This window comes from Protopterus annectens, chromosome 15.part0 (genome assembly GCF_019279795.1).
Source record: "Protopterus annectens isolate FY-2018-M chromosome 15.part0, PAN1.0, whole genome shotgun sequence".
Taxonomy (NCBI): Eukaryota; Metazoa; Chordata; order Ceratodontiformes; family Protopteridae; genus Protopterus; species Protopterus annectens.
This window is the reverse complement of record NC_056749.1, coordinates 676,684,560-676,699,959: the sequence shown is the minus strand read 5'-3', so window position 1 is coordinate 676,699,959 and position 15,400 is coordinate 676,684,560. Positions and strand designations below refer to the sequence as shown.

The 15,400-nt window shown below is 38.1% G+C and overlaps 1 protein-coding gene across 1 annotated transcript in view; it reads right to left on the bottom strand.

Moving 5' to 3' along the window:
• Positions 1-15,400, bottom strand: part of MCF2 (MCF.2 cell line derived transforming sequence) — a 1,891,050-nt gene that overhangs the window by 462,609 nt on the left and 1,413,041 nt on the right. The window contains exons 17-18 of the mRNA XM_044057533.1: positions 3,304-3,419; positions 3,135-3,204 (exon numbers count right to left, since the gene is read on the bottom strand). Coding sequence (XP_043913468.1) covers positions 3,135-3,204; positions 3,304-3,419 — 186 coding nt within the window. The remainder of the gene's footprint in view (positions 1-3,134; positions 3,205-3,303; positions 3,420-15,400) is intronic.

The window sequence follows — 15,400 nt, the reverse complement described above, 5'->3', positions numbered from 1 at the left end:
GAAAAAGACTGTCACATGTTCCTACTAAATTACTACTGGAGTGACTAACGGGTCAGTGCTATTGGCCTGTGGTCTGCAGTACAGATCTCCATGACATGCATACCAATGAACCAAATCAAAGGACCTCCTAGCTACAGTGACTGCTACAATTATTGTCAGGATTAAATATATCTCGACAGTACAACTTGGATAACATAGAAGAAAGGCTGAAGACTTCATTCTTAGTAATAAATACTGAAAAAAAAACTAAAATCATTAATTTCCCCTCTCTAAACAGTTCAAAGAAAATGACATCTCATACGTTACTATTTTCTCCATTTCTTGGCTCCATGGTGCGGTGGGATGGAACCCTGCCTTTGACCAGGTGACTGGGGTTTCATTAGTGACCCCAGGAATGGATTAGCCATGCAGGAATGGAGTAAAGGGGTTTGGCCCAGTCATCTCTCCTAGGGGTGGGGTGGATTTAATGCACTTAAAGGCACACTATATAGGTGTGATTATTTAAAGCACCTTCTGTACTGGGCCAGGGCTGCACGTAAATGGAAACGTCTCTTGTAGAAGTGAGGGCAATGCTTCTCATAGTCAACACAAACTACATCACCTTCACTTGTATTACGTTGTGTGTGAACATGAATAGCAAGGCAAAAAAAAAAAAAACTTCTCCTGGTGACTGCCTTAAAAATGACCCCTCCTGATCAATCATTACTCCAGCGGTGGGGAAACAACTGTGAATTTGTGAGAGAGATGATGATTATAAAGCAGTGGGGGTCAAGTGTGAAAAAATATATTGCCCCCCATTAATGTCTTACTAGAAAATTAAATTAAAGCGGTCATCCTTACAATTAACAACCGGGAAAAAAAATGACATACTTGTTAACTTCTAGAAAATAAACAATTCCCCAAACCTGAAAGAAGATAGAAAGTAACTATTGCATTAATTATAACCAAGTTATTATTCAGATCACTTCTATATATCACTTTCAGGATAGTCAGTTCAACAAACTAAAACTACCTAAAGGAGAATAACTATTTCATTATAAAGTAATTCAGAGCCCTTTTCTGCAGTGCTTGCATAAAACAGGAAGGCCTAAGCTCAAGACACATAACCTAGTTTTCTCCACAAATGCTTGATTCAGCTAGCCATCCCTTTCTAAAACACTAAAGTTGCATCAACTCAATAGGCATTAAATTTTGGCTGCAGTCTACTTAATAAGCATGCCACTCAGCAATTCATTCAGCAAAGACCTGTATGACTAACGCCCTCGGGTTATAGAAGTCTCTTCTAGTTAATGTTCAGAGCATTAAAAAGCATGCACCCTGATCATTGCAGCATTTAAATGGTGATGCAAAAATAAGTAGATTTGTACTTGTCACATCATATAACCCTGCATCAGTCTTCTCTCCATCTCCTTATAATGCTGTTACAATTGAGTCATATTGAATTACCTTTGCATGAACTGAACATAGAATGTACTGAGATGAGAATTTATACACTCATGCTACTAGCTGTAGCAAATTAAAACTCCTTTCTGCTGACCTGCATCATAGACTTTGCTTTTCCACAGGAAATAAAATATACACTGTTAAACATTTAACTATGAAAACATTACATATTTATTCTAAGTTATAAAGAAAAAACATCAAATACCCAATGGCTTTGTTAAAGATTTGGAAAGTTACAACTAAGCTGTAGAAAAGCAGAAAAGTTAATCTTGGCTATTTTGCAAACTGACAGCTGCCTGGCTGAGACTTGATGAATAACTATGGATATGAGCAAAATATAAAAAATAGTCTTTAAATTATCAAAGAAACCAGAAGAAAGGTATTTGTGCATTTGATTTTATTATCTTATTGTTTTTTTGTTTTGTCTTTCGGCTTCTTCCCGGTAAGGGGCCGCCACAGCGGAACTCTGGTCCGCTAATGATTGGCAGTAGATTTTTACGAAACGCCGAGGTGCCAGCTCGACGCCCAACCTAGTTAGAGAAGAATCATGTCCTCTGATGCTTTCAGCAGCCTGTGTGTGTCTTCCATCCAGGCTCACTGCAGGTTATAGCCCTGGTCATTTCTGCAGGTTATAGCCCTGGTCATTTAATATGCATTTTCTTCTTGTCAACTAATTTCTGCCCCAGCATCAGTCCTACTGCCTCTCTCATGCATGTTAGATCAGGAGGCATGATTCTATCCGGCACAGGAAGGTCTCCCATGTCTTTTTGCGTTTTCACATGGGATAAACTGGGTAGGATTTCAGGTCAAGAGTGACATGTGTGTAAAACAATGTACGGCAATATGTGAATCTCCCCTGCATTGAGTCTCCAACAACCTTGCTTTATGTATAACTATCTAAGAAAGACTGAACACTAAGCTCATGTCTCTGTGTCCTCCAGGGGTAGAGGAGATGTCTTTGGCATGTTCAGCTATTCATCCTAAATCTAGTCTTCCCATGAAACAGATTCATGACTGAACTTGGACTTTTAGTCTTACAATCATAGAACGTTATGATTGTTCACTGGCTGATGTCTGATGAAGGTGCTTTATGGATAGATCTGTTCTACAGTGGTTGATTAAAAGAAATGACTTTCTATTTTTTTTCAGAAGGTCATGGAAATCTATGTTCTTTGCTCTATTTAGTAGCTGTAGCCATTAAGAAGAAGGTTATGCACTTCGGTCAGTGTTTGTCAAAGCTCAGTCAGATGTTACTTCAACAGAATGAAGCAAGCCAAACTTTCACTTTATAAAAATAATTATTTTCAGTGAGCAAGCCTTAATTTGCCCTCACGCTCCCTTACTTATTTATACAATCTTTAAGGCTGCACATCTGGAAAGAAAAACAGAGAAAATCTGAACCACTAAGGGAACACAAACGCAAACAGCTCTGATGTTGATACCCCTCTGGAAATATAACTGTGCAGATCTAACATAAGGAATAAGAAACAAAGCACTGAAACTCGTGCGATTCACAATTGTCCATGTGCACAGAATCTTTGCTGACTTTTCCCTTTGAGCTGGTCATAAGAAGAAGGTGATGAATCAGTCAAGGTACAACGGACCATAAGTCATTTTCCGATTTAAAATATGCTGTTAGTTTTTCTCACATACCATTTAAATTAACTTAATGTAAACAATGAAATACATACCTTTTCTAAAAAACAGGTTCCAACCCTTTCTGGTACCGCAGCACATATTTCGAGTTCTTGTAGAAACACTCTGTAGAAGTTAATGTTTATTTAATCAGATCCATCAAAATATAATTCAGAATGCATACATTAATATTAAGATTATAGTGTAAAACCAACTGCAGCTTACCTTTTATGAAAGTCAAAGATTTCAGGCATATTTCCAAAAAGAATGTCTCTCTTCATTTTAAGTTCTGTCGGCATGAGGGGGCACATTGCTGGATTGTCCATCTCCTCTCTATATCCCTGCAAAACACATTATAAAGATTCAACAAACTGATTCAAAAGCATTAGTCTTGCAGTAAAACAAGATTTATCAATTGTATTTTGTCAAAAAAATATATAAAACAAACTTTCTAATATGAATGCTTAAATACTGCCATGTTTAAAAAACATGTTTAAAAACTTAATTTACTACAACTTCTGAATTTCTGTTTTCCAATCATATTCTAATCAAAGACTGTACCCATTTTTCCCATAATTCAAACTCTTGCAATGTGACAGATATTTTCCCATAATTCAAACTCTAACAATGTGACAGACATACCTACTGACACGTTCCCTAATATTTTTCTCTTTGGGCAGACATTCCAGTTAGCATGTAGTTCTCTGCTTCATGGAGGGTGAACATTATTTTTCAAGCCTTCTGTACCAACCATTAAAATATAGAAGCAGAAGTCAGGTTTTTTGTGTGAATTGCTGAAATATATTATCTCAAATAAACATTTGTCAATCGCTTCCATCTAAAAGTCCTTTAATTAAAAGGGAAACAGTAGCAGTAATGGGCAATGCTGAGTTTGTAAAGAAGCACTGTCATTTGGTGGAAGGAGAAGTCTGAAGAAATCCTAAACCTGGTGGACATACCCTACCCTACGTAGAGCAGTCAGCACATGGAACACTGGGTGAATGAAGTCAGTATAGATGACACATGGCCAGAAATAGTGACAGCACTTTACAGTACTGGTATCACATGTTTAATTTGCCTTTTAAATGCTGAGTGGAAGGCAAGGACAGCACACCTCTGAACTGGTAAACTGAGATGGCTTTCAGAAAAGTGAGCAGGATTGTATTGTCCATTTATAAACAGATTATACCCCTGATCATTTATGGGTAAATCTATGCAATGACATTTCACCCAATAGCTGAGCCTGTGATTCAAAAGGACAGCTTAAGACTCCATTTTGGATGCAGAACAGAGAATTGTTTCTTTATCCTTCCATGGATACTACTGTTGTGGGAGTTTGGCATATTTGTGTTTAAAATACGTCAATCAGGCATAGAATCATATATCAGGAAATGTTTTCTGGAGATTTTGTAACAGAAAGGGGATATTATTGTGTTCCTGGGTTCAGGCACCTAGGCAGCAAGACATTTCCCTGTGGTACATTTGACTGGGGACACATGGCTGAAGTGACATTCAGCTGCAGAGAAATATGGCTGTTTGCAAATTCCCTGTGGGCAAACAGAAGCACACACTGCCATGCTGACAGTTTTAATAACCAAATGCATGGTGGCAGGAGAAGTAATAAGTGTTGTGCTCACTGTACAGTACATATGTATGTAACTACAACATTTAGAAGTGTGCTACAGCATGGAGGAAATCCTGCAGGCTACTGTAATCACATTTATGCTCCAGTATGTGGTTTAAGTAATTTTCCCTAGACACTGTGGAGGGGGTAATGGTCCACACACTCCAATTATAAAGGCAATGCCCACTGTGCACTGCATTTTTACTGCCACTGACATGCCCTCTGGCCAGCCTGCTGTGGATGCCTGCCATATTGCCTGCTGTCTCATGTTCCCTTGAGGACCATGGGCATTGTTTTCCCCTGTGCATTTGGTTATTGAAGCTGTGGGCATGGCAATATATTCTCTTTGCCCACACGGAATTTGCAAACAGCCATATTTCTTTGCAGCTGAATGTCACTTCATCCATATGTCCCCAGTCAAATGTACCACAGGGAAATGTCTCACTGCCTAGGCACCTGAACCCATGACATTCACGTGCTGTGCTCATGGAGCACAAGCTGTGCTCACATTCTCACGTTTATGATGAATATATTCAGGGTAGGCATAATTGTCATTCAAGGGGGTCTCTTGTCTTTCAAGCCATTTATAACTTTCAAGGATGAGGTAATAAGATGTAGCAAAGGTTTTGAGGGTTTCCAATCTGGGGTGTAAGGACTGCATCTTTATTGTCTAAAGATGATGCTATCCATTGGCCTCAAATGGCTGTGATGACTGGTCAACAACAGAGTAGAGATTTACTAAATGTGAAGAGGCAGGGATGAAAAACAGCACTTCTGAATCATACAGCAATATTTCCTCCTGAAAAAATGGAGTGTTTTTGATAGCAGCTAAATGAAGTGAAGGAGTTTATCGGGTTTTGTTCATAAGTGAAGGCAGATGGGATTAGATGATTGTAGATGGGAGCAGTGGCGACTATACTGAATGTGGCTCCCTGGAATGTGACCATGACATGAAATCAAACTCAAGAGTGTGGAGCTTAAAATTTACTTATCAGTCTACATTCCTTAGGTTGCCTGTGGTGAACAGATTAGGCTAGTGACAAAAAGGATATACAAAGTGTTACAAATTGCATTCTTTTTACAAACCTATTTGGCTTATATTGTTCAGCAATAAGGGAACATCTCAAAGTAAAGTTGTTGTTTCTGTAGTAAGAGAGGTGTCAAACTCAAGCGTTCTGTCACTTAGTAACACTGCTCACCTTCAAACTGACTGTGGGGACTGTACAACACCTTGCTGATTATAGAAAGGCCCTCCAACAGACCCAAAGCATCCTGGAAAGATGATATCTTTCAGATTACATGGATGCATATACATCTTCTAGTGTGACCTGATGGGAATTGAAAAGTCTGGCCTGCATTACTCAACTTTCTACTGCCATGATCTTCACCAGAATGTATGTTTTAAAAATGGATGGATATAAGCCTAAATACTGTCCTGTTATGGACAAATGTAGGGCTGCATATGTCTTGCTGTATTCACCTTAAAGTCTTCTTAGTCATAGAAAGTACATTTGCACCCTTTTGTATAGCACATTTATATACATCATTCACACAATACAAGTCATTTTAAACAGCACAGCTTCTTTCTTATCAAAAAGTATCCTTTACGATGTTTCCATATATAAAAGGGCATTACAGTGACATACAGCTATGGCCCCACCCCCTTGCAAGCATTCATACAGAGTTAAAAATAATCTGACCATTACTAATTTCTGCAAAATAATTATTACAAGCAATCCTGCACAAAAATATTGTTCCAGATGTCAGTATAGCATCAGTCTTACAGAATATGCATGCTGCTTCTATACTAGCCAGGAAGGGGATTCTTTGCCTCCAATATCAACCATTTTTGCACTTCTCCTTGCCTCACATTCTTGCTTGATATTGCTGAAATGTACAACACCAGGGTGTGTTCACATCGTCACTGTATTGTACCTGACCTATGCTGTAACTACACAACAAACAACAGATGCAAGTGCAAGATAACAGACTCGTGTCTCTGCCACTTGAACTGTATACAAAAGTACACCTCCTCTGGATGCAAATCATACCGCTCAACTGTCCCAATTTTTGCAGAATGTCCAGATCTTTTCCTCATATTTTTATCCATTTCTAATACAATTTGTGGTCTTCTGACAAATCACTGAGGATTGAAGTTACTAAATAATGACATACATTAGAGTTTGAGACTTCATATCCTTCAGAAAATATATGCTAACACAATACCTGTTATTCTGGAAACTTTATTTCTAGTGCAATACTTAAAATTTGTCCCTATTTTTTGGCCTTTGTCACCCCATTATTTTAGACTTTGTACAGATGTCTTACCCTAAGAGGTTGAGTAGTATGATGCTAATATACGTATAACACTTTGCACACAAGCATTAATGCATCTATACATTACAAAATCATTTTGATACACACTATCCACTAAAGTCTTGTTATATGAAGTATAATAACCACCTGTATTGATATTTTGCTAATGAAAGTACTTAACGAATGACATCAACAAAGGTGTGCAAGAACTTAGACAAAATCGTATTGTGAAAATATCAATGAGCACCGATATAGTTCTCTATACTGCTTGGACAACCACTGGTAAAATGCTAATGCTGTTGTCTGTCTTGCTATCTTTTTTTTTTTTTTTTTTTTTGTTTTTTTTGTTAAGTAAAGCTCTTTTGCCATCTGTGACTCTTAAAATTCGCAGTGCTTGCATACCTCTCAACTGTCCAGATTTTCACAGAATATCCAGATTTTTGACTCATATTTTTGATCTGTTCCAAATAAAATTTGTGTTCTTCTAGACTGAATTCACCATATAATGATAGGTATTTGAATTTCTGATTTTATAGCCTTCAGAAAATGCATGGTAACACAAGACCTTTAATTTAAGATCTGTCCATATTTGGGGGCTGCGTCCAGATTTTTGTGCTAAGAGCTTGAGAACTACGAGTGCTTGATCCAATGACATATGCTAGTAATCATCTATACATTCTTAAGAAAGAAAATATAGTTATCACCACTATCACAACTTATTACAATACATATTGTTATATCTTTGGGTAAAAAGGCATATGCCTCAATTAATTTAAACATGCTAATAACTATAATCCCAGCATTTTTGCAAGGAGTAGCAACAAAAACAGCTCAGTGCACAGAATTAGTATCAGCAAACAAAAAAGTGAACACTGAGTCTGGACCAACCACATAAGCATTTTATCAACAAAATTGTTACCTTCTACAAGTGGTGCTATCTAGTGGCAAAATCAAAGAACTACATAGGAAAGTACATTTATCAGTAAATTATATTTAAGATGTTAACAACTGTTCAGCTAGTTTTGTTAATATGTGTGCAGTGAACAAAAATTGTTGCTTACATCTGCTCAAATAGTTGAATTTTTGACTTGTAAAATTCCTTTGCATTTCCCATTAATAACATGCCTGTCCTCATGCACTGAAATCTGGTGCCATTTTATTAAGATTTTCTAACAACAAATACATTTTTGATGCATCAAGACATTACTAACAAAATTGCCTTTTAAAAATTCAGCACATACCACTGTTTTTATCCTTTTTAAGACAAAAGAGGCAGTCTTGTCCATAAGATATCTGGTAGCAATAATGTTCTTTAAATAATACAAATAATTTCTCAGCATCTCAGATCTGTCATTCAGGTCCTTTTCTTTGTAGCTAAATAACATTTCTAATTTATATTAGTATTCCTTGTGCTAAAATTAAATAGTATCTCTGATAAAATCACTGCTTTCACATCTACTGTAAAATCTAGTGTTTCATTTAATATCAAACAGCATTAAGTGAGCCAGTGGAATATATAACCATGTCAGTCTCCTAGGAACAAAACAAAATGTGTAAAGATTGACTGACATATATCACTGTTTATTATTTGTAAAATATATTTAGCAGCTTTTATCTTCTGTCTTATGAAGTAATATAACTTTTGATAAAAATATGTCAACATCTGTACCTTTAAAACGATAAAATCTGAGTCAAAAATTAGTCGCCAACTGTATCCTTAAAACTAGACATTTTGATATTTATTATTTTATTTGCTCTGTGTCTGATATCTAAGGCATTACTAGATCAGCTTTCAGCTGCTAATATCTGCACTAAATAAAGCTATGACATATAACTGCTGAAATATTAACAGTGATTTCCATTCATATCAAGCAGTAAAACAAAGAACACAGTCCCCTGCTTTATTGCTAGTATCAGTGTCCTATAGAATTAGTCATCTTGGTTAACTAACATCGCTCACTATCCATACTATTTACCCACAATGCACTGCATTTACTGAGCCATCGGTGTTAGTTGTATCTGTGTGCATGAACAGATGAGTGAAATCACAAGTTCAGTGAAAACTCTCTCTATGTGCACAATGTAAAACCATATTTAATCTGTCCTGATATCGTGACATCCAGCACAATATCTCATTAATAACAAAATTATTTCTTTATCAGGTAGTATCATTTACAGTTTATACCATTTAATGTAATATAATGTCATATCTGATATTGCATTACACAAAATCAGTAAACTACTTATTAACTGTATTGCATTTTCATAGTAATAGAATACCAGAACCTAAGGGTGTTGAAAAAAAGCTTACTATGCAATACTGTTTTGCAGAATGAAGAAATTGTAATGTTATGATTTGCATGTGTATGCTTACTTGACTATTTAGGTCACTAAATCTACAGACCCTCTGATAGCATTATCACAGAGAAATTAAGTTAAAAATCAGCTGCTTGTTGAACCCATAATGTCTTACATTTTAAACCAGTATATTATGTTTTTGTAGGGGGTCATTTATTATTTAACAAATGGTAGCTGGGGGCATTCAACAAATGGTATCTGGCGGAATGCAGTCTCCCCGATTGTAACCCCCTAAAAACAAAGGTCCTGAAAAGATTTATATTAAGTGGCTGTACTGCGAGGCCACAGTTGTGGTGAACTGTTTTAACCCTTGGGAGAGTATTTCTCTTTCACCCTCTGAATGAGCAACCATGGACCTAGTATATCTCAATGGAGTGTATGTGGCGAGGGTGAAGCCCCTCCCCATGAGGTGATTGTTGGGAGCTTGTCCTCTGCAAAAATGGTTAATTACTATTTTCCACCCACAGTTTCTGCAGTAAAATGAAACATATGGGTGTGATGCAATGTCTGTAAAAAGAGAACTGTAGAGATATTTCTGTGTGAAACATTCAACTTTCCCAAGTTCTCATACCATATCATTATCATATGATATCATTATCCTGCAACATTTTCTACACACACATCTGTTAACTTAATTCATAGGTTCATAGGTTGTTACTATGCTATGCAAGCCTAGCCATAACAATTCCCTGAATATTTCTTCCCACAATATTTACTTCCCTGGACCCCTGTCTAGCAGGGCGACTGCTATGATCCCCAGGGTGAATTTCCCATCTCCCATCCAGTCGTCAAGGTTCCTTTTGAAAAGGTGCTCTGCTTGACATGTATGGGCAGTCTATTCCAGAGTATGGGGAGTCTCTGGGTCAGGAACCAATCCCTCCAGCATGTTTTGTTCATTGTGATGACAAGGTTTAGATCCCTGGAACATGTGGCTCTGAGGGATTGGTATTTCTTTAAATGGAACATGTCCAACAGTTCAGGGTTTGACATGGCCTTGTATGTTAAGCAAAGATCACCTCTGAGTAGGCAATATGCTACAGAGTATAGCTGGAGTTTTTTTTAGACGGTCAGCATAGGGCATCTGCTTTAGGCCTGTGATTCTTTTAGTGAGGTATTGCGGTGGCCATTCCAGCTGTTGTAGATGTCTTGTGAGGTACATACCAAACGAGGCATTGTACTTTATAATGGGTCTAATGAGGGATGAGTACAGTGGGAGAATGACCTCCTTTTTCTGGATGAAAAGCCCTTAGTGATGAGGTGTGCCACATAGAAAGATTTCCTGACTGTTGTGGCGATGTGGTTATCGAAGGTGAGACCACTGTCCACCTGTGTCCCTAAGTCTTTCATCACACTTTCGGTGTTTAGTGTACTGCCACTTATGTGGTAATTCATGGGTACATGTTTTTTCCCAAAGGGGATAACTATGCATTTCTTGGCATTAACCTTGAGTTCATGGCTCTGGCACCAAGCATCTGTTTCTGTAAGGCCCTTTTGTAGAATATCCACATCATTTGTAGATTCAATAACGGCTCTCAGTTTGCAGTCATCTGCAAACTTTGTTAGCCAGAGTCCCTTAGTGTTGGCCTGTGCTTCAGAGAAGTAGATGCTAAACAAGAGCTGTCCCAGGACTGAAACCTGAGGTACTCCACTTGTCACTTGTTTGGAGATGAATATGGAGTCGGCTACTTTTACAGTCTAGGTTCTGTCAGTAGAACAGTGCATGTGTGTGTACTGTACCTTTAAGAAGCATTTCAAGGACTGAACGTGCATAACATGTAATAGCTAGTTTGCATATAAGTTTATCTAAATTAAAGTTAATAGGCCTTAATCCTGATGTGTTTGCACATAATAAAACTGCTTGAACAAAATCCACAAAGTCTTCAAATATTGTATCCTGACTAGACGAATGACATTAATGTTCCTGGTTTTCTAGAATGTGGGTAGGGGTGAGCTATCTTTGGTAGCTTTAGAAATTGAAGTTTGTATTCTTGTAAGATTACCTACAGTGCCCAACTGTCTCCTGTGATATTTTCTTAGTTTCTCACCCACTGGGTAATCTTCCTTCTAGCTTTAGGATGGGTTCGTAAGAGGGTGGACATGGCTGGAGTAAAGGTTTGGGAGGAAAGGAAAGAGAGAAGCTTTCAACAGTCATGGATGCCCCCTTTGAGTCATGTGATGTTGATAGCACACAGACGTTCAATTCTGAGCTCCCTGCTATTTCTTTTTGTATTCACCACTTTACTCCTTCACCTGCTTACTGTCACCTTGCCAGTTATAGTAGGGCCCAAACTTGGAGACAGAGAGTTTCTGTCATATTATGGCATGGAGGAAGACAAAAATTAATTTCACAGAATATAACCTCTTCTTGTTTCTCTACCTCTTTGAAAACTTAAGTAAGGGGGGTCCCAAACTGCAGATATTTATTTAATGGGACACTGAGGAGCTGTGCTTCAACATCTTCCCAGGGGTTGTATTCTCGGCTGGCATGCCTTCTAATCACAAACTGTGAAACATCCACCATGGATACTGTGTCAGCATCATAACAGCCACACTTTATACAGTGCTTAGCCACTTGATCAGTGGTCTGAGTGAAATCTAAAATTTTGCATTGAGGGCCTCATCAGAGATGTCCTTATTTTATCCTTCATCTGGTTAAGGAGAGCAGTCTCAATGTATTTATTTTATTTATTTATTTATTTATTTGGTTACTTAATTATTCTTTGTAGACAGGGTTAGACACTAGGCTAGTAGCTTCTTTTCAGGGGACACCCCATGTGGTATTTATACTAATAGGGGGAATTTGGTCAGGGGATCGAGGAACTTCTCCTGCTTTTTTTGACAGGTACAGAGGCATCTTTTACATACATTTGAGATATTAGCAACTCAGGCAGTCAGGCATAGCTATATGTGCCTTATAATTAAAAGCTCTGAAGGAGAAAGTGACAGCTGTGTGCTCTTTTCTCCCAAACTGATCCAGCATTCAGCCCTCACAGTCATAAAGAAGAGTGTTGTGAGCAGGAACCCATTCTGGCCCCTTTTCTGGATCCAGGGTGACTGCTGCAATATATGCTATTGGAATTTTATACAGACATTTGTGGGACTCCTTGCACCCTCTAAAACCTACCAGACTTTTTCAGGCCAGGGTCTACTGATGCCAAGATAAAAGCATTCACTAAATATATCAGATGGAATAAACTGTTGCTGGCTTAGGGCATCCAGACCCAGAAAATCAAAGAAACATTTTTGGGAGTCAGACACTTCTCTGGCTTCCCATTTGAAGAGATCCTTCATTCTGCAAACAGTACAGCCAAATGAGATTACTCCTCAGGAAGAAGCAAATTACATTGTGCCATGATGCACAATACATCATGGCCTACACGGGATGATATATGGGAAGTATAATAAATTCCTTCCTCTTCATTTTCTGAGGGGTCAGAATCCTTCTCAGGGAGGAAGAAGGAGGTTTTCTCTTTCATTTAGCAGAGGCGATGCAAGACATTAAGGACCGATCAGATCTTATGTTGCTGTACGTTCTGCAGAACATGCAGGTATTCTTGGGCCGGGAACATCTGTTTCTGTAGGGGAATCAGCATGGGGGAGGGGTCACATCAGAGTCTGCCATTTATCTGACATCAAGGAAATTCCAGGGAGCTTGGCTGGGTACATGTCCTGTATTTGGACATTTGGGATTTTCACCTTCCAGATAAAGGAACTATAATCTGGGCATTGGTATTAAGTGCATGTGAAGTAGTGTCCAGCTCACATTTCACAGAAATGCCTTCAGTGTGGTGAGACATGTCTTGCTATGCAGGTATGGTGGTCTACAAAGGGTCTTTTCAAGGGGTCGCTAATAACTTCGGTGGGAGGACCAGATAATGAAAAACTGTATCACTGGTCAATACCTTCTAGCCAGAGATGGGTATCAGGCATCATTGTTGCATCTTCAGTACTCCAATAACATTCTTCTTTTGCTCCTTTGGGGGGGTGTCTGAAGCAGGGGATGAAATACCTGATACCATAGCAGTGGGATGGCCAAGGCCTCAAGCCTCTTCTTGTCTTTAAAATTTAATCTTCCTAGTCTTAAGCATCATTCCGCTGAAGCCCTGACAAATGCTACAGGTCAGGTTTATATCACATAATCGAAACTCACAACATCGAATGCGCAAATACGCAAATTTTCACATAATCAAATATTGTATTGTGGGGGGATGCACCCCCCCCCCCACTAAATATATATTCCTACTCTGAGGTTGCACTACAGTGAGGAAAGGACAAAATTCCCGCTCTTCATTGTAGTGTGACATAAATCCAGGCACTTCAATTATGTGAAAATTCGCGCATTTGCGCAATCGATGTCGTGAGATTCGATGATGTGATATAAACCCTACAGGTCTATACAGCATGCTTCAAGCTCAGATAAAGTACACATTGTCTATGGAAATCATTAACATAGAATTTATCTCTTATGTGCACCCTTGTTTACTGTTTTCTAGGCTGACATAACCTACCTTCATATATGGCCGTCCAACTGCCTACTTTAATAATGTAATGCAATTGTCCCCAAGAAGAAAAATAATAAAAAGAGTCATCCGCACAGTGCGCTTACCTGCACTCAGATCCGCAGCAGCTCAACAATGCTGAGCTATAAATGCTAGCAAGCAGATCACGTTATATATGCTGTGACAAGAAAGAACTAAAGATGGCATTGGTGAATGCTGGCTTTATCCAAGGAGCCTGCTGGCATCCATAAAGGGAAGGCATCCATCTGACATTGAAAGGGAAAGGTGCTGAGCTCAGAAAGTCACTCCGTATATCAGCCTTCAACAGCAGACGTCCCAGCAGTCAATACTACTGCACTAGTGATCATACAAAGAACATTTAACGATCCCTAGCAAAAGTTAATGCATCTGGAAATTCACCAAGACAGTTTTGGTTTGAAGACTTTCCTTCCTTCATGGGCCTTTCCAAATGACACAGAAAAGCAAGTTATTACAAAAGGACTGCATTTTGTTGAGGTAATACCTGAACTGCCTGTACAAACCAATACAATGAAATACTTTCCTTGATTACAATGCTAAACACAAAAAGTACTAGTACAGATACACATTCATTACTTCATTCACTTATGCATTGATTTCCAGTTAGTTAACTGCGATAATCTGAATGTACTTTAAAGGAGACCCTTTTCAGAGGTGGACTGAGGAGAAATGTACCACAAGCAAATACACTGCAAGGAAATACACTGACAATACTCTGATCAAATATGCAAAAAAAAAAAATATATATATATATATATATATATATAGAGAGAGAGAGAGAGAGAGATAAAGTAGCAAAACTAACAATGTACAAAACTAAACTGTAAATATGGAAGAGTGTAAGATATAAAGAAGTTTGATATGGCTTCTATCAAGAGAGAGACAGAGAGAGAGAAAAAGTGAGGTTCAGTTGGATTAGAACAAAAAGATTAAGTCAAAGTATCAAGAGAAAAAAAAAAAACAGGAAACACAAATAAGAGAAACAGAGGGTCATCAAGTACCATCCTGCCCATTTGTAGAGGTGAGCACTAATGTTGACAGCTTTCCTGGGTATTACATTTTGTCGACAGGAAATATGATTGTTAGTGGTGCAAGATTACCATAATGCCACTGGATGGGGAATATGCCTTTTCTTCGTTTTTGTGCAATATCAGAGTTGGCATACATACTTACTAGGGGTTGTGAGGGCACGGGGGGAGGGTTGCACAATTCATTGTTTTCTGTTTAAATGCTCCTTGGTTTTGTCCCAGAGCATGCGGACTTGAATGCTGATATTCTGATTTCAAGGACTTATTGTCAATTACATGTAAGTCAATGTAATGTGAGTTAGATCAACTTAAATATAGCTATCTATTTATATATATACATATATATATATATATATATATATATATATATATATATATATATATAGTGTGTCTGTATGTATGTCTCCCAGACTCCCAAAGATTGACAGGCCCCTGAAACAAATTCTCAGTTTATGTAA